Below are 11,962 nucleotides of genomic sequence, written 5' to 3'. Positions count from 1 at the left end.
TGCTGAAAGCGTGTCGCTGGTTAAAAAGGGGGCTCTATCCTTTTCTCTCAGTGGCCGACGGGGATGACTTTCGCTTAATGGCTGAGGAGAGAGCTCGGAGTTAGGAAAGTTTTAGGGGTGACAACGTTAAGAGTTTCAGGGTTTGTGAGAGCCCCGTCCTTAAGCAAACAAACAGAGAGGAATTTCTGCCATTGTTGTTGTGCAGCTTTGACTGACAGGTCGGCATTGCCAAGGAGCCTGTCAGCAAAGACAGCGAGAGGTCATACCGTGACCACCCCTGCTGAGAGAGAACTCCTCAGAGGAGCTGACCTTACACACACACACACACACACACACACACACACACACACACACACACACACACACACACACACACACACACACACACACACACACACACACACACACACACAGAGAGAGAGAGACAGGCATCATATACACAACCAAACATGCTGTTAAAAAGTTTAGGGTGAGCAAGGTTTTTATGTCTCTTATACTCACCAAGGCTGCATTTATTTGAGTAAAAATGTAATATTGTGAAATATTATTACAATTTCAAACAACGGTTTTCCATTTGAATTTATTTTAAACATAATTTATTCCTGTGATGTCAAAAAGCAGAATTTTCAGCAATAATTACTCCAGTTTTCAATGTCACATAATCCTTTAGAAATCATTCTAATATGCTGATTTGCTGCTCAAGAAACATTTCTTATTATTATCAATGTTGAAAACAGTTGAGCTGCTTAATATTTCAGTAGAAACCGTGATACATTTCTTTCAGGATTCCTTCATGAATAGAACGTTCAGAAGAACAGAATTTATTTGAAACAGAAAACTTTTTTTAACATTATACATGTTTTGCTGTTATTTTGGATCAATTTAATGCATCCTTCCTGAATTTTTTTTTTTAAATTTCTTTTAAAAAAGAATCATACTGACACCAAACTTTTGTACTGTATTGCCTCTCAAAACCTAGTGAGTTGCCTACCTTAATAGCATTTTTAGAGAGCATAGGTGCATTACAGCCATTAAGCAAGATTAAGCCGTCTCGGATATTTAATTTTGACCAAATGCTATTCTTGTTGCAATGCATTCTGGGATTCCATTTGGAGTTGAGAGTCAAGCAGAGAGAAATACTAATGAAATGAAACCTTTCATTCAATAATGTAAAGTATTGGTAAAAAGTATATTGAAATCAATTGTGAGTTTGGTCTTCCATGTGGTTCACGTGAACAATTTGAAGTTGCTGCCTATTTAGAGTGCCTTTGGGATTGTTTTTTGCACTGATTTTACATTGTTTTTCTATGTAAACATAGGCAACTAAAACGCGTCTCTAGACCTTCCTTTTTTTCATTCCACTTCTCTGCGTTTAACATTTTACATGTAAAAGCATTCTGAGCGAATAGCCTCTTAGAAGTTGTTCACACAGAACATGTTGAAGAACAGACGGAGTAAACCAGAATGGAAATCCCTGGGTTTAAAAAAAAAAAAAAAGTTGAAATGCTTTTAACTTGACATGCCTTACAAATGCAACACTCATAGCGCAAGATGCTGCAAACAAATGGCTGAAAAACGCTCAATGCAGGACCAATAATTAAGATGAAATGAGTGAATGCATTCTGTAAACCTGAAAAAGTTGGCAAAACTCAAATTGAGGCAATCAGTTACATCAAATTTTAAAGTTCAGAAATGTAAGGTTTAAGTAAGCTGAACTTGCAGATTTTTATTTTGTACTCATACATTTTAATTGCTCAACTTCAAATATTTGAGTAAGCTAATTCATGCATTTAAATTACAATTATCAACTTAAATATTTTTAGTAGTGGAAACTCGGCTAGCTTTAACTAACTAATTCAATAAATGCTACCTTGCTAACACAATGCATTGATAGCATTAGCATAGCAAAGCATTTGCTGAATGAGGACAGCAATATATCTGTTCAAAACATTAAACACTACTAAATCTCCACCTTAACATTAATCTTGCACAAAAATTATAATTTTAGCATTTACTCTCCCTTTTGAGTGTCATGGCAATGCATGCTGGGTAGTAGAAATGCCAGCCCAGTTTCAGTTAAATTTAAGTTTGTCTAAATGAAAAGAAACTAGTTCATAAAACTCAAAACAATGAAACAATTCAAATTACTTAAAATGTGTCAAGTTGTGTGAACTCAAAATAAAACGAAAGTTCTAAATACTCAATAAAGTTCATTTGATTGAACTCAATTGTTTCATTTGAGTTGGCTCTACTCAATAGGGTTTACAGTGTATGAATAACCCCTTAGAAGGGTGTTGCCTATACAGGAAAGTTTTGAAACATAGTAAATACACACCATCTGAAAAGAAAAAGACAGACAGAACAGAATCTATCTTTATTTTAAGGGTGCAACTGTACATTTGTATATTTTATTACACACATAAATTATCCAGTTCATGGCTTAATGCCAAATCAGGCTTCTCTATTTACAGAAATAAATGTGACGCCAGGTGACATCAGACTCGCCCTCTCCAGTTTTGGCTTTTAGTGCAAGTCATCATTAGCTGGGCCCTTGAAAGTTGAACCGTGACCCTTCACAGTGTGTGTGCGTGTGTGTGTGTGTGGGGATCGGAGCTGCTGTCTCAAGCTGGCCTGCGGGTAATGTGTCTGCCGCACATTTTATCAGCATTTAAGTGAGACGATCAATGCCGATAATTTCAGATTTCACGTTGAAAAATGTGTTCAAACGGTGACATGACAATTACGCTGGTCATAACAGGAATATCTGTACACTTTGGAGAAATGAGCGCCCGCATATTTCTGTGTTGTGGTGCAGCTCCGCCCAACGGCTGTGAGTGTGTCGTGTATGTGTGGGTTGATAGAGCCAAGCTGTTGGTGGTAGTGTGTTGGGGTCAGGGTTCTTCAGTCAGCACCCCGTCCCTGAGTCGAGCACACGGTACCCCCCCCCTTCCCATCAGTCCTTGGTACAAATAAACCTGGTAGCGCAGTGCTCCTCTCCACGGCAGGCTGTCACTCCGCTCTCAGGCTCATTAATCAGAGCCAGGGCAGATTAGACTTCAAACAAAAACAAACTCCAGCAATACCGTTCTTCCACCACGGACGTTCACTCCGAAGTCTATGGCATTCTCACGAAACCAATTGAAATTACACACAGTGCAAATGATTTGTGTGAAAGCGTACACGTAACAGCACGATTAAAGACAGAGGGTTTAGCAACTGCTAATGAGATAAACATTCTGTCATCATTTACTCATCCTTATGTTGTTTCAAACTTGTATGAATGACTTGCTTCTGTAGAACATAAAAGAAAACATTCTTTCAAATATCTTCTTTTGTGTTCCATAGAAGAAAGTCGTGCAGGTTTGGAACAACATGAGTAAATGACAACATAACTTTCATTTTTCGGTGAACTATCCCTTTAAGGATGGGGCACTGAAATCTTGACTAGTGTTTCTAATGCTGATTTCACATTCATTTTGCATATAGCATGTATAACTACAGGACTTAGGCAAATCGAGTGACTATGGCTGATTCAGGTGTTTTAGAAGTTTTGCATATCTGTTATTTCACTGCATCAAGTTTCATTGATACTTCAATTACTAATGCAAATTAACAATTTGACTTTATTACCCATTTTACTGAACAATTCAAGTGATATTTCGCCCCAAAAATGTAAATTCTGCCATTATTTACCCACCCACATGCTCTTCCAAACCTGTATTTCTTCTTTTGTGTTCCACTAAGAAATAAAGGCTTCAATGGAACAATTATTCTGGTGCAAAAATGAATGAGACTGAAACTTTTAAGCTGTAAAAATAGGACATCAAATAACCATTAAAGAATCATAAAAGTAGTATTCCAAGTCTTCCGGAGTCATAAGATAGCTTTGCGCGAGGAACAGAGAGCACTGTTACACTTATAGGTTGAGTTTGAACTTGAGAATCGGCTCAGTCCAATTGGTGAACTAATTATTCGGGCTGGTTTTGTGATCTGGATCAATCAAATTGTCGATAAAAAACTTCAAAAGAATGATTCGTTCATGAGTCCAGCGTCGCCGCTTCTCTCAAGAATGCAAGGTGGAAGATTCACAGTCAATAACGACTTACATTTCATTCTGTTCCTTACACAAATCGATCACATGACTTCAAAACACATGGACATACAGTCAATATGGATCACTTTTATGATGCTACTGCATCCTCATTGGAATTTAATGGACAAAGAGCAACCAGTACAAATCTAAATTCCTTCATCAGTGTCCTGACGAATTAATAAAGTTATACAGGTTTGGATCGACACGTCAGATGAACTAAAAGCTCACATTATAATACAAGTTTACATTATAATTACATTTGCATTATATATCGATACTTTTTCTGCTTTGAAAGTAGACAGATTTCCGGTCACCAAATGAATTGAACTTTTGGGAATAGTTGCAGTTTTACTTCCCTCAAAGCGGGCGGCAGCAGCATGGGCCAAAGCTATTAGCCAAGTACACAAACAACAGATAAGCTAAAGCTATGGAGCGATAAATGCCCAGTAAGTGTTCAATTAATCTTAACATTCTGCCAGTGATTAACTGTGACTTGAATTCATAATGACTACACAGCTCAGAGATTTTTATCCCCACATGTGCGAGCGAAGAACAGGGGGAAAAGGAAGCTAACACTGCCACCTTTAGGTAGCCGGTGGTACTGACGGCTCATTTTGGCCTTTAACCAGAGACATCAGGGGCAGGAGAGTATGTTATTGTACTGCGTACTCTCTGCTCCCTCTGTGCACTGGGGAACCTCCTGAAGTCCAGGACTAAACAAGCGCTCACTCTGTCCACGACCGGGTTCTGCGTTTGAGTGACACGGCGCTCACCGAGTGTTTGTCTACGTCTCTGGGAAATGGGGTGGTGTCAGCGCAGCGACGGGCCTATCCCATCCATCAGTGTCAGGAGCGGCGCATGACTAATGGACAGGAAGTACAACCAGAGAAACAACAATATTTGCAGAATATATTTCAGAAACATTAGGCCACTTTCTCCAACGGTTCTCATTTCAGCAAACTGTAATGGGGCCTTAATCCTGATTTATGGCCGTGTTTATCTGCTCGTAGCGGCGCTCGCGGTTCGTGTTGCCTTAACCTGGATCTGTGTTCGTATTCTGTAGAGCAAACATGAGGACCTTATTGGATTATCTTGACCTGCGGTAAAAAGCTAGCAGAACTCCTCTGGATTTGGTTTAATGATGACTCATAGAGGGAAAGCAAAGGAGCACGTACTTGTTAGCACTGACCCCTGGAATTATCATCTGAAATATCATATATTAAGCTGAAATCGATTTGCATTCTGTGGTCAGATCAAAGATATGACCCTGATGTTCACACAGACGACATAAAAACAGAAGAGCTTTTAAAGCAAAGACTGAAAGACTGCTTCCTGTAACTCCATCATAACCCTGTTTACTGGTTCCCGTGTGCTCGTGTGATCAGGGAGGGGATGCTTAACCTCAGCAGCCTGTTACCGTGGCGTCAATACCGGAGCGTTTGGTGATGCTGAGTTTGGTGAGCTCCTCGGCGCAGGTGGGGTGTATCCCGACCGTATTCCTGAGGTGTCCGTAGGTAAGCCCACACCTGCAGATATAAACACACAGACACCGTATTCATTCGCCCACAGGTGTTGTAACTCACACTGATTTGAATGTACACGCAAATGTGCGTGTAATGAAACAGACACCTGGGTGATATCAGAACAAATGAATGTAATCTGACTCCAGCTCAACATCACGTGCAGGTCAACGGAGAAGCGGAACTTACTGGAAGCCCAAAGAAAAGCCCTGTGTCACCTCACCAGCGTTCGGCCCAGTAAAATGCAGACCCAGCACACGCTGCTCACCCTCCCGTAGACAAACCACCTGCAAGGGAGGGAACATGGATTCAGTTATTAGTTAATAATTAAGATATGACAACCATCATCATTTACACTTTCATTAAAATAAATTGATCCTTTTAATCTCTAACTGTGCGTTCACACCGCCGCCGGCGAGAGCGTCAAACTTCGCTCTGGCCGCCCTGCCATCGACGCTGTAGAAGATTCGTGGATGCGCTGCCGCTCTGACGTAGATCGAATGCTTGGTCTTTTTTGAAACGGCATTTAAAGGGGCTGCAAAGCAAACATTCATGTTGATCGGCGTTTGTGCTGACTGACCACAAGTAGGGTATAACCGTATAATATAACCTCATGAAATCATTTAAATGTGAAAGTTAAAAAAAGCAGATCGATGGAAATAACTTAACAATTATAGTTACATGTTTGCTAACGAAATAAACCAATTAAAAGCCATTTGTGTGGTGTATAAATAATGTTGCGCATCTTCTTATCAAACCCGCCGCACCAGCAGTGATCAACCTCTCCTCTATTTTGCTTGGGAACTAATGTGGTCGGAACCAAAGTTTACAGCGCTGCGTTCTCTAGAATCATCTCAAGCGGAGCACTACTACATTCCCATTGGTTGCCGCCGGCTGCCGCCGAAGCGCGTCGTAGCTCATTATTACCATAAAGTTGACCTGATTTCAACTCTCCTCCAAGACGCGCCGCGCCCGCCGCCGGGCTCCCATTGAGAATGAATGACTTCCGGCCACTTTGACGCTCTCGCCGGCGGCAGTGTGAACGCACAGTTCACAATAGTGGTTCAACAACAGCTCAGCACCTTAAATTTATAGGGCCCTATACACCCGGCGCAATGCAACGGCAGGCACGACGCAAGTGTTTTTTTGCTAGTTTCATCCCGACGCAGTTATCATTTTCACGTCCAGCGCCACGTTGTTTAAATAGCAAATGCACTGTGTTCAAGTGCATTGTAGGCTCGTTGCTATTTTGAGGCAACTGAAAACGACTACGCCATTGACCAACTGAAACCTGGTCTAAAGTCAATAGCGCAGTATTTTGTGGGTTATCTAAAGGCCGCGTTAGTAAAATGTGCATATTGGCAGGTGCACAACGTGCATACTTATTACACACACACACACACAGGGAGCAGGACACAAACATAAAAGGATTCCTCTCTGGAGAAGGTGTTCAGTCTTTCCACTCGCAAATTCCGCCATGTAAATAGCGAATCCACCATGGTGCAAGCACAACTGGCTTTTAAAGGGAATGGGAGATGAGACTCTGATTGGTTTATTGCATGTTACGCCCAAAACACACCCATGACTCATTAAGAGACTAGGTACAACCCTTTTGGACCATGCACCTGGCGCACCAACCATTTTTTCCGTCATTAAACTAGCCATACGTGGCGATTAAAATAGGGCCCATAGTATTAAAGCTAAATTTCGATTTTAAAACCCTTTTTTCAGCAGCCATTACTCCAGGCTACTAAGAAACTAATACATCATTTTTATTAAATCCTTCTAATGTACTGATTTGGTAGTCGAGAAACCTTTTTAATTAGCACACCTTTATTAGCACACCTGGCTGTAATCAATCCATAAAGTGCAATACAATGTCTTTCTGCAACTGCTTGTGTTGAGTGCACTTATTTATCTTTTTTAATAAAAAAATGGCCCAAGACTACATTTCACTATCAATGTATTAGTCTGTAGTTTGTTTGAGAAATGAAGACAATTTCTTACACTACTGACTTGAAAGAGGATGGAAAAATTGTATTGTGGATGGATAAATAAATAAATAGTTAAAAAACATTTTACAATATTACAGTTTCCTGACAGTCAAAGCGGCGTTATCAACTAAATGCTATTTTAGTGAAGACAAGTGTCAATTTCTTAAAAAAATGTCTTAATCACTATACATACAGTGTACAAAAGAATTCTTTTAAAATACCTTTATATAGCATCGAGTGGCATCTCTCTCAGCCACAGTGAACTCGAGTGGTTTGTAGAAGGCATGGTACACCTGTTAAACCAGACAACACAAAAACTATGATACACCAACAATGACATCATTTCCTGAATCATCAACCACTTGAGCTCGTCATTTTACAACAAGCACTTGGAAACAAGTGCTGCTACTGTTATGGTTTGTGTCTGTGTTACTGCTCTAAACATTTTTTGGGTGCTGAAACCATCTTATTGAACATGCTTCAGAGCGAGCGCTCTGGCGTGCTGACACATGCTGCTCACAGCTGTCAGGGCCAATGGGATGCTGCATTTTTGATCATCTCTCATCAACCTCTACAAGCATCAGTCAGCCCTCCTGCACATCTGTCAATCAAACCAGAGGCACGCCCCTCTCTGAATGCTTTAGGCTTTAGAACCATGCAGGTGTGCAGGTATACACATACACACAGATATAACGTAATACAGTGTAAAATTGCCAAGAAAGCATATTAATATAGAGCCCAGTTAGGATAATTAACTATATTACTTGGTAGATGTATTGTTCACCCTACTGCAATATTAATTGCATGTTTTGAACATTTAATTGTATTGCAGCTGCTGCCACTTTATAACGGCACTTCACATTGTATCTAACAGCACCTATGGTAAAATTGCTGTATTTTTACCTCAATCTGGTCTTTGCCGTGTCTCTTTTCAGCCTCTTCTTCAGACAGACCTACACAGCCGTACTCTAGTGGAGTGAACACTGTAGTGGCCACCTACACACACACACACACACACACACACACACACACACAGAAAAACATATGCAAAAGACTCAAGCAAGCTCATCTACACATAAACACAACAAATAATTTAACTGGAGAAGATCATTAAAAATGAACAAAAGAAGCACTAGAAGGTTGCATCAAATTTTTTGTTGTTGTTGCATTAAGACATTTTTTGTGACCGTATTCTCATAATTAATTCTAGGGGTGCAACAATACCCGGGTGTCACGATCGCGATATTAAACTCATGATACGATATTTAATGCCAAAATAAAGAAGAGATGTTTTTATTATTATTTAAATATTGTTATTATGTTATTATCGTCAGGACACACAAATATTTCCCCATTGCACTACTATGCATGATATTCAACACTATATATAGTAGTTTAATGTAGTAATGTCACAATTTTTTTCTCATGCAGTAGGCCTACTCGCACACAGACTCTCCCGGTGCTTGCCATGTTCTGTCTCTCCTGCTATTAATGCACTGTACATATAAGAATAAACCATCTAAAACGCTTCGAATAATCATACTATTAAAACTAAATGTGATTTAAATGATGTTTGCACTTTCACTTTGAGGAGTGTCATTCTGGCAGTGCGTGCACTTCAGATAATCAATGCAATCATCCACAGTTCTAATTGCAAGAAAGCGTGTCAAAATGACTATCCCCAAACTGTAAATGGTTAGCTCTGCATTTACTCACTCTCATGTTGTTTTAGCGTGTCAGGCAAGCATTTGAACGTCCGTTCAATCTGTTCCATCATATAACGCCATTGTGTCTCTTCAGGAGACTTGGATTTGGACTCGATGCCTTCATGACATTTTTTGGATCTTTTAAGTTTGAGAGGAATGGACTTTACATGGTGGTACAGAAATCTTTCTCTGGTTTCTTGAAAAATATCTTAATTTGTGTTTTGAAGATAAGTGAAAATCTTATAGGTTTGAATCGACATGAGGGTGAGTACATGATGACTCATAATTGACTTATAATTATACCTTATAAATACAGTAAGTTGAGCCTTGGATAAAACGGACCCACTTTATATTAAGTGGCCTTAACTACTATGTCCTAACATTTTAATTAATCATTTGATACAATGCACTTAATTGTGTACATTCATGTTTTTACATTGTACTTACATTTAAAAAAAATACCTGCATGTAATTACATCTGTAATTAATTTCTGTAGTTACATTTGTAATTACACAGTTGACACTTCCCTTACACCTACCCTTAAACTTACCCATACCACCACACCTGTCCCTAACTCTACCCGTATCCCACCTCAATATCAGCAAAAGTGTTTTGCAATACAATTTGAACACAGTAAGTACATTGTACTTATTTTTTGATGTAAGTACATAGTAGTTAAGGACACCTAATATAAAGTGGGGCCGATAAAACTAACTCTACATCGTGAATTATATCGCTTACATCAACAATACATATCATCGCACTTTTATATCTCGATATACGATAACGTTACATCCCTAATTCATTCTCATTACTGTAATATGTCATTTCAATTTAGATTGTTTTTGTAATTCATATTATTTATTTTCAAAGAAGTTTTTTTTTGGATGATTACATTCTCATAAAAATATTGGGTTACACTTTATTAGAACGTGACAGTGACATTGTACTTACTCACGTAAGTATTGAATAATATTAATTAACTACATAAACTTACTATAGAATAACAGTTTAGGGTCAGTACTTGTAATTATGTATAATTTACTGTTATTTCTATAGTAACTACATGTAATACTGTAATGACATGAGCATAATATCATAATACATTTTTCCGTTTTGATTTTAGAGTCAAATATGTTTGTGACAGGCTTTGTGAGATTCATCCAGAAACAAAAGATAGAATGACGGTACGTGCGTGTAACAACAAACTTACATTGTCATAATTCATGAGCTCATTGGAGTGGCCCACCAGTCTGCGGGCCAGGAGCTTTCCGGCCATAATGGCTGTCGGGGTCAACTCGGGACGACCCTGAAACAGAGCACGAGTTGGCTGTGTCAGAGAACATTTACACACACACACGCATTAATTTTTTAAAATGAGAATCAAAAATGTTGTCTTGGCAGCAAACTGAAATTAATTAGGTTAAGAAGAAAATAAATAATAATAAAATAAACAAATGGCACAAGCATGGACGCGTTCAACTGCAAATCTAGTTTACAAGTACCGGGCAGGTCAATATGTAAATGCACAACAACACAACTGAAAAGAATTAAGTAGCACTTTTCTTTGCATTATGTTTAAATGATGTGCAGTTAAGTATAAATCTATGTATGATGAGCCTGATCAAACATTTCAGAGATTAGTATCATCTCAACATTACATGGCTGTCAGTCAAGATGATTATTACAGTGCAGAGGTGGACGACTGCCAATCAGCGCTGTGAAAAACATGCCTACAGTAACAACACAGGAACATGCAGCACTGCGGGCGAATTCTCAATCACTGACTAATGGCATCAGCAACCAGTCTGATAACTTCTGTACATCCTGCTGTCCAAGAAACTGCCTTGGGTGTTTGGCTCAGAGTGTGTGTGTGTGTGTGTGTGTGTGTGTGTGTGTGTGTGAACACCACCCAGGCAGCTGTATAGTAAATGCATTTCTTGGCAGTAACCAGGTGCAGCTCAACATCTCGTTTTCTTTCTCTAAAATAATGAGAAGTCAAGCACATTGACGTACAAGGCGCTTCTTTTGACTAGTATTGTGGTGGTGTGTGTGCGCCAATAATCACACAGCTGCTGCGGATGACAGGCAGCTGTGATATTTGATCCCGGTAGCCAGTTGTGTTGGAGATGTTACAGGGCAGCGACCTTCCAGGAGAGAGACTGAACTGACAGACAGGAATATGCTGTAGATGTGTTGATTTTCCAGCCGTGTCTTCTCGATTGAGTTTGATTAGGGCTGGGCGGTATGACGTTATATGTTTATATCGCAGTATGTAAATATATCTATGTAGCGCAGTACTACTTAAAGTCACGATGTAATCAAAACGGGCCATTCTTATTCTTTTTTTTTTTTGTAGAATATTGCAGAATTTATTGTAAACGATTTATCCGGTCACTTTGTTTTTTATTTTATTTCATGTACCCTCGTAATCTTTAACCTCTCTGATGATATGAGGGTGGGCAAACCCGTCACTCACATAGGATCACAGCAATAGCAAACCACAAAGTCCTGTCCTACATTTTTCTTGTTTGAGAAGTGTTTCACTCAGTTATTCGTCACAACAGGAAAGAAAAGTATATCACAACTTCCGTTTCGTGTTGTCGTTAAAGTTATTGACATGTTAGAGTGATAAAGAAACGTGCAAG

The 11,962-nt window shown here is 39.3% G+C and overlaps 1 protein-coding gene across 1 annotated transcript in view; it reads right to left on the bottom strand.

The window, feature by feature from the left end:
* Positions 1-2,359: 2,359 nt before the first annotated feature.
* Positions 2,360-11,962, bottom strand: part of txnrd2.2 (thioredoxin reductase 2, tandem duplicate 2) — a 32,015-nt gene continuing 22,412 nt past the window's right edge. The window contains exons 13-17 of the mRNA XM_079814792.1: positions 10,528-10,623; positions 8,511-8,603; positions 7,829-7,900; positions 5,803-5,900; positions 2,360-5,619 (exon numbers count right to left, since the gene is read on the bottom strand). Of these exons, the coding sequence (XP_079670918.1) occupies positions 5,496-5,619; positions 5,803-5,900; positions 7,829-7,900; positions 8,511-8,603; positions 10,528-10,623 (483 nt within the window). The 3' untranslated portion in view covers positions 2,360-5,495. The remainder of the gene's footprint in view (positions 5,620-5,802; positions 5,901-7,828; positions 7,901-8,510; positions 8,604-10,527; positions 10,624-11,962) is intronic.

The sequence above is a fragment of the Gobio gobio genome, assembly GCF_949357685.1.
Source record: "Gobio gobio genome assembly, chromosome: 4".
NCBI lineage: Eukaryota > Metazoa > Chordata > Actinopteri > Cypriniformes > Gobionidae > Gobio > Gobio gobio.
Note: the sequence above shows the minus strand (reverse complement) of the source record. Positions and strands in the feature narration are given on the sequence as shown.